Below are 12,023 nucleotides of genomic sequence, written 5' to 3' on the forward strand. Positions count from 1 at the left end.
TAATTGGGATATAATTCACATACCACACAATTCACCCATTTAAAGTGTACAATTCAATGGTCTTTAGTACACTCGAAGAGTTGTGCAGCCACCACAACTGATTTCCCGTTCTTCAGAATAAGAAAATGGGGATACGAGACAGAATGCTGGTACGGCCAGCAAACAGAAGGATTATGGGGAAGAGAGAAGGAAGATCTTGCCACAAGGGGAGCTGGAGTTTGTCCTCTCTACTTCTTAATTCTGCTCAGGGTATTAGATGTAATTATATAAATAACATTTTTAAGGCAATATCGTGCATGTCAAACTGTGGAAGGCTAGTCATGGTGAAGCAAGTTCCCTATGCTAATGGCAATATGAAATTTAGACAGTGTTTTTTTTTTTTAAGATAGAAATGGAAGGGTTATTTTAATAGCTTTTTCCAAAACTGTGGTATTCTCTGATACAACACTAAAACTTGACAAGTGGATGTATTCTTAAAGGTTAGCTGCAATGTTGAATGTGAAATCAACTCACTAAACTTTTTCATTAATGTAAATTTTGTTACATTAAAATCCACTTATCTTGAAAATTTTTTTTATTGTGTTAGTTTTAGGTGTACAACATAATGACTGATAAATGTGCTTATTGTGAAATGATTACCACAAGTCTGGTTAACATCATCACCATTTATAATTACAAACATTGTGTGTATGTGTGATGAGAACTTTTAAGATCCACTCTCTTAGCATCTTTCAATATACAACACAGTTTTGTTAACTATAGTCACCATGCTGTACATTATATTCCCAGGACTTATTTACCTTATAATTGGAAATTTGTCCTTTTTGACCACCTTTCACCCATTTTGCACACCCTCCATACCCTGCCTGTGGCAACCACCAATCTCTTTTCTGTATCTATGAGTTTTTTGTTTTTTAAGATTCCACATATAAATGATATCTTATAGTACTTGTCTTTCTCTGTCTGACTTATTTCACTCAGCATAATGCCCTCAAGGTCCATCCATGTTGTCACAAATTCTTTATCCATTCATAAACTGATTTACACTTACATGGTTGTTTCCATGTCTTGGCTCTTGTAAATATGCTGCAATGAACATGGGGGTGGTATATATTTTTTAAAGTTCATTATAAGTTGGTCCAAGGCTAGAAACATTATGGTTAACATATTTAGTCTCAGGAAGCTTAACTTCAGAAAAGTCAGTCTGGAGAGAGATGAAGGGGAAATTATTGCTGGCTGAACATTAAGCAGTATAATGGTTAATAATCATAATAATAAACAATTTCTATGGCATTTACTATGTGCCAGAAACTTTACATAAACTAACTCATTTAATCTACTCAAGAACCCCCTTAGGTAGGTATCATTATTCTTCTCATTTTTCAAAAGAAGAAACTGAGGTTTAAGACATTCAATAAGTTGCCCAAAGTTACATAACTAGTAAGTGACAGAAATAATATTTTAAATCCTCAAAGTCATGCACTTGACCACTGCACTATATTGCCTTTACATACTGAAATGCCATGTCAAGAACACTGGCTTTGCAGCAAGACAAACAGTAATTAGCTGTGTGACTATGGGCAAATGATTCAATCTCCTTTAGCCTCAGTTTTCTCATCTATAACTGAAGAAGTTAACACCTGCCTCTCAAATATATAAAACAGTTAGCACAGCATCTAGCACTTGGTAAGTGTTAAAATACATTATAGCTAAAAATAAAAAGCTCTCCAAAAAGACAGGTGTAGCTAACAAGGTGCACAGTAGTAAAAAGCAGAGCAATTGGTCTTCCACAACTCAGAGCACTATATGCTGTCCTGATAGGTATTTAACACAATGATAAAGCTGAGCTAAAGACTCAAAATAGCATGGGCAACAATGGTTTAAGAGATATAGTTCCTACTAAATATTTTTATGTGTGATAATTATTTTAACACATAGCACTCAAACATTTCAAAGTCACTCTTTATATCCTACAAAAATCAAGACAAATTGGTAATGAATGTCCTTCCAAAAATATCTAGCAATGGAAGGGCTTGCACAACAGAAAATCTGTATGTTTAAAACAAAGGAGAAAAAAGAAACAATTTTCAGAAAATAGGATATTCTAGTTCTTAAAATGTCTAGAAATATTCAAAAGAGATCACATTAAGTATGTTTCTAAAAAACTCTTTCCTATGATTCTCATCATGAATAATGACAGCAACCTTGGGGCAATGTTATATTGGACATGTACATTAATATCAATGTGTCCAAAAACCAAGATGTTGTCCATGGATCTGCTCGGGAACAGATTTAGAGATAGGTCAGTCAATATTTGTAAAACTAACACAAAAAGCAAAATCCCATAGCTTAAGTCAGTGAAAATGATGTTCTTTACTCAGGCATACTAGGGCACAGGGGAAGGGCTATTGTTGTATCTAAAGCAAATTCAATTTGGTTTGTGGTTTGTAATCCTGCTATCCTAGCCAACTGTCAAGAGAAAAATATTTCTGCCGAGGGTAAAATCATGTAGAAAAGTGCTGGCAATCTTTAAAGTATTAGTGACCCCCAAATCTCTACTATTCTACATTCTATTTTGCTGATTTCAGTATAGGGTACAAGTCCTACGGGATTAGATTTAGACAGTAAGTCATTACCAAGTTTAAGATATACACTATAATAAAAAAAGCATAGTCTCAAGAAAAGATATTTAGAGAAGAAATAACACAATTCTACAGCACTTCTTCTAGAAATACAAGAGAACACTTCCCAATTCATCTTATGAGGTCATATTATCATAGTAACAAAACTAGACAGGGACGTTACAAGAATAGAAAAAACAACACAAACCCAGAACAATACCCCTTTATGAACACAGATGTAAGAACTCTTAACAAAATATCAGCAAATTGAATCAAACCATATAAAAGAATAATACATCATAATTCAGTGAAGTTTTTCCCAGAATGCAAGGTTTAACATTTGAAAATCAATCAGTGTAATTCCCCATATTAATAAAACTAAAAAACAAAAACCACATGGTCAACTCAACAGATGCAGAAAAAGCATTTGACACAGTACAGAACATCCATTCATGATAAAAATTCTCAGAAACTAGAAATAGACAGGAACTTCCCTTAAAGGTCATCTTGATATGGGACATCAACGAAAAATCTACAGCTAAGATGGCACTTAATGGTGAAATATTGCATTCTTGCTCTCTAGGATTGGGAAAAAGGCAAAGATATATTTAATATTTAACTAGCAGTCCTAGTCCATGCAATAAGGCAAGAAAAAGAAACAGAAGACATACACATTGAAAAGAAGCAGAATTATTTCTATTCACAGATAACACGACTGTCCATGTAGAAAATCCTAAGAATTTACCCAAAAAAGCTACAAAAAAATGTACCAAATAAATGAATTTTTAGCAAGGTTACAAAACAGAAGGTCAATATACCAAAATCAACTATTCTATGACACAAGAAACAAACTGGAAATTGATATTAAAAATAGTACCAATATAGTAATACCAAAAGTATAAAATATTTAGATGAATTTAAGAAGATACATGTGAGACCTGTACTCTGAAAACTACTAACATGGCTGAGGGAAAATAAAGAAGACCTAAACAAATGGAGAGATATACCATGTTCGTAGATGGGAACACTCAATATGATTAAGAGATTCTTGATGCTAGCTTTATCTATATATTCAACACAATCTCAATCACAATCTCACTACAAATATGCTTTGTCATAGAAATTGAGAGGCTGATTTTATTTTATTTATTTATTTATTTTGAACATCTTTATTGGAGTATAATTGCTTTACAATGGTGTGTTAGTTTCTGCTTTATAACAAAGTGAATCAGTTATACATATACATATGTCCCCATATCTCTTCCCTCTTGCATCTCCCTCCCTCCCACCCTCCCTATCCCACCCCTCGAGGTGGTCACAAAGCACCGACCTGATCTCCCTGTGCTATGTGGCTGCTTCCCCCTAGCTATCTATTTTACGTTTGGTAGTGTACATATGTCCATGCCACTCTCTCACTTTGTCCCAGCTTACCCTTCTCCCTTCCCATATCCTCAAGTCCATTCTCTAGTAGGTCTGCATCTTTATTCCCATCTTGCCCCTAGGTTCTTCTGACCATTTTCTTTTTTCTTTCTTTTCTTTTTTTATAGATTCCATATATATGTGTTAGCATACGGTATTTGTTTTTCTCTTCCTGACTTACTTCACTCTGTACGACAGTCTCTAGGTCCATCCACCTCACTACAGATAACTCAGTTTCATTCCGTTTTATGGCTGAGTAATATTCCATTGTATATATGTGCCACATCTTCTTTATCTATTCATCTGTTGATGGACACTTAGGTTGCTTCCATGTCCTGGCTATTGTAAACAGAGCTGTAATGAACATTCTGGTACATGACTCTTTTGGAATTATGGTTTTCTCAGGGTATATGAGAGGCTGATTTTAAAATGATATGGGAGTGCAAAAGACCTAGAATATCAACAGTGATCTTGAAAAAGAAAAACAAAGTTGGAAGAAATTACACATTCTGATTTCAAGATTTACTATAAGTTTACAGTAATTTACAGTTTTGTATTGGTATAGGGATAGACATAAAGTCCAACAGACGACAAAAGAGAACCCACAAACAGACTCACACATATGCATTCAACTGATTTTTGATAAAGGTGCCAATGTAATTTAATAGGGAAAGACTAGTGTCTTGACGACTGTTGACCATTTCCAAAAATGATACTCCAACAATTAGACATCCATGTGAATAAAAAACGTTTATTTTGTGAGGGTCAAATGATATAGTTAGTTGACCCTTGAACAACCTGGGGGTTAGAGGTGTTGACCTCCCTGCCCAGTCCAAAATCCAAGTATAACTTTACAGCTGGCCCTCCAAATTGGCAGTTTCTGCATCTGTGGATTCAAACAACCGTGGACTGTGAAACACTGTGGTATGTATTTATTGAAAAAAAAATCCACATAGAAGTAGACCCACACAGTTCAAATCCCTGTTGTCTAAGGATCAACTGTAGTTAAATTTAGCTGAAGCTGACACACGCTGATGTTAAAAGCTTTCTTAAGGCCGTAAGAATTTGAATGATTGTTTCAAAATTTTATAGGTCTCTCAGATATCAAGGCCCTCCAGCTTGGTTACTTCAAGCTTCAGTTCCTCACCTAAATAAATGTAGCAACTGATGTCAAATTCTTTGATTTAAGATCTATCCCTGAGTAAACTTCAAGAGTTAACAGGATAATTCCTTAATGTATAAAAGACCATATTTGTAGTTTACAAAAAATGGTATTTATTCCATTCCCTTCAGAGCCTTCTTCTGCAGGCTGTTATTTATAATACTGCCTACAGGTGAACTTTAGGTTATGCTATTTTATCAGACACAGATACCTTCTGACTCTTACTAGGGTATTTCTTCTTTCTGTCATTTTTTGCTGTAGGTCTTTTTTAATATAAAGAAAATTAACTTATGTTAGGTAAGAAGGATTTCATAAAGCTGTTGAAGGAATATTATACCTTAAGTACAGACTTTTCTCCATGATCTTAGGAAGCAAGAATTGGGGAGAAACAAAAGTGAAAATTACTGAAGGGAGAAAGACCACATCTGTGTCTAACCTTTTAAAATCACTTTTGTCAAAGCTTGTGGTAGAATAAAAGTTTTTAAAATATAGTTTCTACTTTAAATACAAGTGGAAGAGAAATCTTGTTTTATACTTGAAAACCAACCTTCCTTAGTTTTTTAACACCAAAAATATATGGCCCCGTACATTGCATTTGAGATGATAAAAGCCCTGGTAGGACAATAAATATCAAGAATTGTAGAAAACTGATTTTCTAACAACAAAAAGTGTCCTCTGAAATTATTTTCACTCCAATTTTTCACAGCCATCATCAAAGTGAGAAAATAGGGGTATTCAGATATATAGCCTGGATTTTTTCCTACGGAAAAGAAAGGTAACCTTATGTGTTGTGTTTACAAGAAAATAGTTTGGCAACAAATTGCAGAACACAGAAGAAAATGAGAATAAAAGTAAGAATTTTTTGAACCATAGGACAACATCTGTTCTTATTCTTCAAAGGCTGCAAGACAAGGGAAAATCCTAAAATGCACTCTGCAAAAACATTTTTAAGAAGTTTTCTCCTAATAGAAACTAAAGCTCTAAACCTTTTCAATTTGGAGCCACAAGTCCCATCTCATATACAGAAATCTGCGCATTTTATACAGATAATAGCCTTCACAGTGGAGCTCTACATAAAACTAGTAAAATTCATTAGGTAGGAATTGATAAAATCTTGTTAAATAAGCATTATAATTATGTTTGGTTATATTATAATAGGACAATACCATAGTCTGTGACTTATGCCCTACCAACACTGCTTTTCTAATACAGATGTAAATTCTACTTGTTTAGAGCTGCTTTATTCATAATTGCCAAAACTTGAAAGCAACCAAGATGTCCTTCAGTAGGTGAATGGATAAATAAACTGTGGTACATCTAGACAATGGAATATTACTTAGCACTAAAAAGAAAGGAACTATCAAGCCACGAAAAGACATTAAAGACCCTTAAATACGTATTATTAAGTGAAAGAAGCCAACCTGAAAAGAATATGATAACATTCTGGAAAATGCAAAACTATGGAGACAGTAAAAAGATCAGCAGTTGCCAAGGGTTAGGGGAGAGAGAGGGAAGGTTGAATAGGTGGAGTACAGAGGATTTTCAGGCAATGAAACTATAGTATCATCTTCTGATACTATAATGGTAGATACTAGTCATTACACTTTTTTCAAGACCCATAGAATGTACAAAACCATCTACACCTAAAGTAAACTATGGACTTTGGGTGACAACGTAGGTTCATATTATAAAAAAGTACCACTCTAGCGCAAGATGTTGAGAGTAGGGAAGGCTGTGTGTGTGTGGAGGGGCAGAAGGTATATGGGAACTCTCTATACTTTCTGCTCACTTTTGCTGTGAACCTAAAACTACTCTAAAACATAAAGTCTATTTTTAAAAAAAGGTATATTGACATTTTAGTTGGTTTTTAGTGTCTGGTCTGAAGTTCTACTTTGTAAAGAAATAATCATAATTAAATTGAATATGTAGTGCTTTTATTCTTCATTTTAAAGATAACTAAGAAAAGGGAAGTGATCTGAATACAGCTGGAACACTTCTGAAACTGTTTCAGAGCTTCTCTTTATACAAATTCTTACATTTTGGGAATGAGAGTCACTAGATAGGGGTCAAGTGCATACTTGTTAAATGTACTTAACAGTTTAAAAACAGAATGGAAATTTGACAACTAGAAAAGATACTTGGAAAACATTTGGTCAAACCCCTCGTCTTATAAATAAAGAAACTGAGGCTCAGAGAAGTTATGTGATTTGTCCTGGATCACAAGGTTATTTGACAGAAGGACTGGAATTTTGGGATTCAAAAGTTTAATGGTCACTTTTCCATTATACTGCTATCATTCAAGAAAACAGAATTATGATAAATTTCTTAAAATTCAGAGATGATTAATTTTTCTTCTTTCACTTATTTATTTTTTAAGAGGACATGAATCTAATTAGTATATTTATTTAGCTGATAAGCACTCACTCAAGCACTGCCCATTTACTCATTTATTCTGCCAGCGTGATTTTTCCCAGAGGTCATTTAAAAAGAAAATCATGTTTCAAGAATTCTAATAGCCCAAGAAAATGTTTCACCCTGAAAGTGAATATAAAACATACGCTATTTATTACTAAAGCAAAGGCTATGTATGCTCCCCACCCCACCACTGTTAGTGAGAATTTAGAAAGTTGCTCGACCTCTTACAGAGGTAAAAATCCACCCTTGGTGGGAGCAGCTGTGACTCTGTGAAAAAAGCTACAAATAACATGCTGGGAAATTCAGCAGGCACTGTTATTATATCCTGTTTATACTGTCATTTTTCCTATCAGTAGGATATTATTTACACAGACCCCACCCATGAACTTCTTGTTTATCTTATTATAGAAATCCTCCCAATCTATAAAAAGAAGCCTCTGTATTTTGTTCCTGGAACAAGCCCATGTGTTATAATTTTGCACCTCACTACACATTTTTATTTAGCATTTCCTTTTGTTATGCACCACTCGTTCTCATTTTTATCCCAAGGTTGATTTATTTCATTATTTCACATATTAGAGTTAAACTTAACTGACTTTAAGAGACTCCAATACAGGACAGATTCCAGAGCACTATATCCTAAACTTTATTTTGGGGTAGATTTCACCAGGTAGACATTCTTTTAAGATACACTTGATTAATTTGTTTAGACAGAAAAATGTGCCTATATATTAATCAGGTACCCCAAGGAGTGAGCCCTGGGCACCTGGAAGGCTTCCTCACTCGGGCCACTCTATCTCAGGTGGGCCAATTATGAGGGCCAAGCTTCATACTGATTCTCACTAACTCACCATTTTGTAGCTGGATGTCTTTTCTGGAATAAAAAGCACTGCCCCTGAGTTTAGTTTGATGGCTAGACAGGCTGGGTGAAAATGTAACACAGTAATACATGAGAAATACATGAATTCAGTTAGTTGACCAAAGGGACAATGAACCAATCTGGTTACAAATCATCCTCATTCCCCTGCCTTATGTAAATAATTGAATTAAAGTAGATAAAAGAAAAATACAAATTCCTTAGGGGCAGGAATTTCTGCTACATTTGTTGAGCAAATTAATATTTCTAGAGGGGAAACATCACTGGACAAAGTCATACTGGATAAATGTTCACATGTGTAGCTTGTGTTAGCTTCACCAATACTCCCTTTCTAGGTAAACATGAGATCTTCAGAGGGTATGTGCAATGCTAGACTCTTTGAGCATGTCTAAGAAAGATCTCTGCTTTTAAAGAATACTACTGTAATATCTCAGGGTGGTAAACTAAGTGTATTAATTTCAGAAAAAAGAGAGGTCTACATGGGCTAAAGTGATCAAAGAAGTCAGAATGAGGATAATAACTGAGGTAATGTTGATAAACAGGAATTGATAAGACCAAGGTGAGGAGGTGAAGGTATCCTAGGCACAGTCAACGATTTATTAGCATCCAGGTGAGCAGAATACTAGAAACGGCACGTAGCTGAATCCAGCTAGGGATTATACTGAATAGGAGATGGATATAAAGAGAAGGCTGGAGTAGATTATAAAGAGTTTCATTTTCTAGACAATGGAGAACCATTAAAGATATCTGATCAAGGGGAAATGAACGAGCTTTTGGACTAGGAATGAAGAGAAGGAAGAATAAGTTGGGGTGAGGCAGAAATGGGGGAAGAAGTTTTAACAGTACCAAATCCTATGATTACAGTGGCAAAAGAAAAGTCCATGTGTTATAACAGATAATACCTGTGTAAAAATTTCAACTCTTGCTTTCAAAACAGGAGATGGCATCATGATGACTGTCACTGACTGGGGCAATGTTAAACAGTGCCAATCCATTGAAGTTAGTATCAGGAAAGCTTACCAGTCTCCTAGAACTGCACTTCTCACACCCAGATCACCTGGAGATCTGGTTAAAATGTAAATTCTGATTCAGTAGGTATAGCGTGATACTCTGTATCTTTACATTTCTAATAAGCTTCCAATACTGCTGTCCCATGGACTACATTTTGAGTAGCAAGATGCTAAAACATCTTTTAATTTCCCTTTTCAAACGGCAGTACTGGGGAGAATGGATACATGTATATGTATGGCTGAGTCCCTTTGCTGTGCACCTGAAACTATCACAACATTGTTAATCGGCTATACTCCAGTATAAAATAAGTTTTAAAAAAACTTAAGGAAAAATATTGAATAGAAAAAACAAAACAAACAAACAAACAAAAACCCCAAAAAGGCAGGATTTGATGAATGGTATAACTAATGCTTTATATATGTCTAAGAAATTCCTTTTAAAGGTATTTTATTATAATTTGCATCAACGTCTGATGGGTTTCAAAAGATATTATTTTAAAAGTCCAAGATGATTCAAGATTCAAGGTATTCAAGACATTCAGAAATATTTCCACTTGGGCAAAATCAACTTTATAATGCTGTTTACAACAGTACAATTTTGTCTTTTTTTTTTTTTTTTAAGGCTGACAAGCTAGAAGATACTATTGCTACTAATCTTGGGGGCTGAAATAAAAGTCCTGAAAGACAATGCTCCATCTTTCCATAGTGCACATCAGTGGGTTTTGGTAAAACCCACTTAACTTGCCCTTACAATGCCCTTAGCACCATGCCTTAATCCTTGAAGATAAAGGTAACAATTTATTTTAAATATCCTATTGAAAAACAACTGAAGATTACAAAAATTAAATTCACACTGTCCTTTTGTTTAAGATTTCTAGGCAAAGGGACATGCCTTTAATTAAATTTTTTTTTTACCACGAACGGAAGTGTCATTTATAAAAATACATTACTAGTGTAATATGTTACACACATATTAAGATTGGCTGACCTTAGATTTTTGGGGTGAAATTTAAGACTTCTGAAATCTCAAGTTTCATTCTTAACCAAATAAATGGTCAATAACAACCTTTTAGGTAAATGAGCTTCAATATGTATCAATGTCTAGATAACAGAAATAGTATCTTAAAATTGGAAGGTACTGTTAAAGATCAGATCCAACTATATCATTGTAGAAGTAAGAAACTGAGGTGCAGAGGCTAAAAAGCCCAAAGTCACAGAGCTGCTAGTGGCATGTTAAAAAAAAGAAGGGGAGGAACAAATTAATTTTCATATCCATCAATGTACAACACACAACAATGTATCAACTACAACATGTAGTTGAAAGAGTTTCTGGTTCCTCTCATGACTAAGACATAGTTGATTTTATTAAGGTCTTATAAATCATTGATATCCAAGAAAGGAAGACTACAGACCAACAAAGAAAACACATGCTACCCCAAAATTCAAGAACTCCATAAAAAATGCAATCTGAATAGAGAATGACACATATACACCACATACTCAGGATGGGGCTGCGGTGGGGTGGGTAATGGGATGGGATATAAAAAACAAAGAGAAGACACTGGTAATTCTTATCTTCTCAGTAATGCTTTGAGGAAAGCTTTCACATACAGAAAAGTGGTTGAAAAAACACAACTTCCTTTACTCTCATGAATCATTTTTTAATTGGTAAAATCGAGGATTGGATTTGGAGGACTGTGAAGCTTTTAAAAATATGAAATGTAGATAGCAGTTGGATGTGCATGTGTCATAAGCTCTGTCACAATTACAAGAAAACCAGAGAATCCTTTTTTAGCCATAAAATAGGGAATTTTGTGCTTATTACAAATGCTATAAAATTTACTAGCACAAGTTAAAAAAAAAAATTCACTGGAGAAGTTCCAAGATGTCGGAGACAATGGGTTTTAAATCACAGGCATACATTATTATGCCTAAGTTGACAGATTTGCACTGCAATGCAGAAATGCAAGCAATATTCCAACATCTGCACCAGAAGGCAGAGACTAGACAAGATTCCAGAATAAAGGACTCTTCAGCTCTTACCTGTTACCTGTGCAACAACTGCTTGGGAAATCCTCCGATTGGCAAGAAAGGCTTTGATTTCCTCTTTTATCACACTGCTGTCCCTCCTAACAAAAACAGAAGACAAGACCAACAATGTATGTTGAAGGTAGAAATCCTCATCTTTGCTAAGAAAGGTGAAGCAGAGAGGTGGGGAGAACATAGAAAGAAAGGACACAAAAATAAAGGTAAACAGACCAAGCTTGTGTGAAAATATGAAATTAAAACAAACCAAGAAACACCAAATATTCAAGTCCTAACACATCACACCATCAGACAGACGCTTTAGTGAATGCCACAGTAGATATAAGTCTCATACCAGAGGACGGTTAATCGCATGCTGTTTATAATTCACATTAGGAACAAGGCTGCCATATGGTATATACAAAGTTTCATTACTGGGTAATGAATATATCTTACACAGACAGAAATCCTAGAAAAATAAAAAGCAACAACAA

General features: G+C 34.7%; 1 protein-coding gene across 9 annotated transcripts in view; it reads right to left on the minus strand.

Annotated features, from left to right (window-relative positions):
* Positions 1 to 12,023, minus strand: part of HMBOX1 (homeobox containing 1) — a 180,209-nt gene that overhangs the window by 70,926 nt on the left and 97,260 nt on the right. For all 9 annotated transcript variants that reach the window (XM_007192712.3, XM_057547847.1, XM_007192711.3 and 6 more), the window contains exon 4: positions 11,548 to 11,633. In XM_007192712.3, coding sequence (XP_007192774.1) covers positions 11,548 to 11,633 — 86 coding nt within the window. The remainder of the gene's footprint in view (positions 1 to 11,547; positions 11,634 to 12,023) is intronic.

The sequence above is a fragment of the Balaenoptera acutorostrata genome, chromosome 6 (genome assembly GCF_949987535.1).
Source record: "Balaenoptera acutorostrata chromosome 6, mBalAcu1.1, whole genome shotgun sequence".
NCBI classification, from domain to species: domain Eukaryota; kingdom Metazoa; phylum Chordata; class Mammalia; order Artiodactyla; family Balaenopteridae; genus Balaenoptera; species Balaenoptera acutorostrata.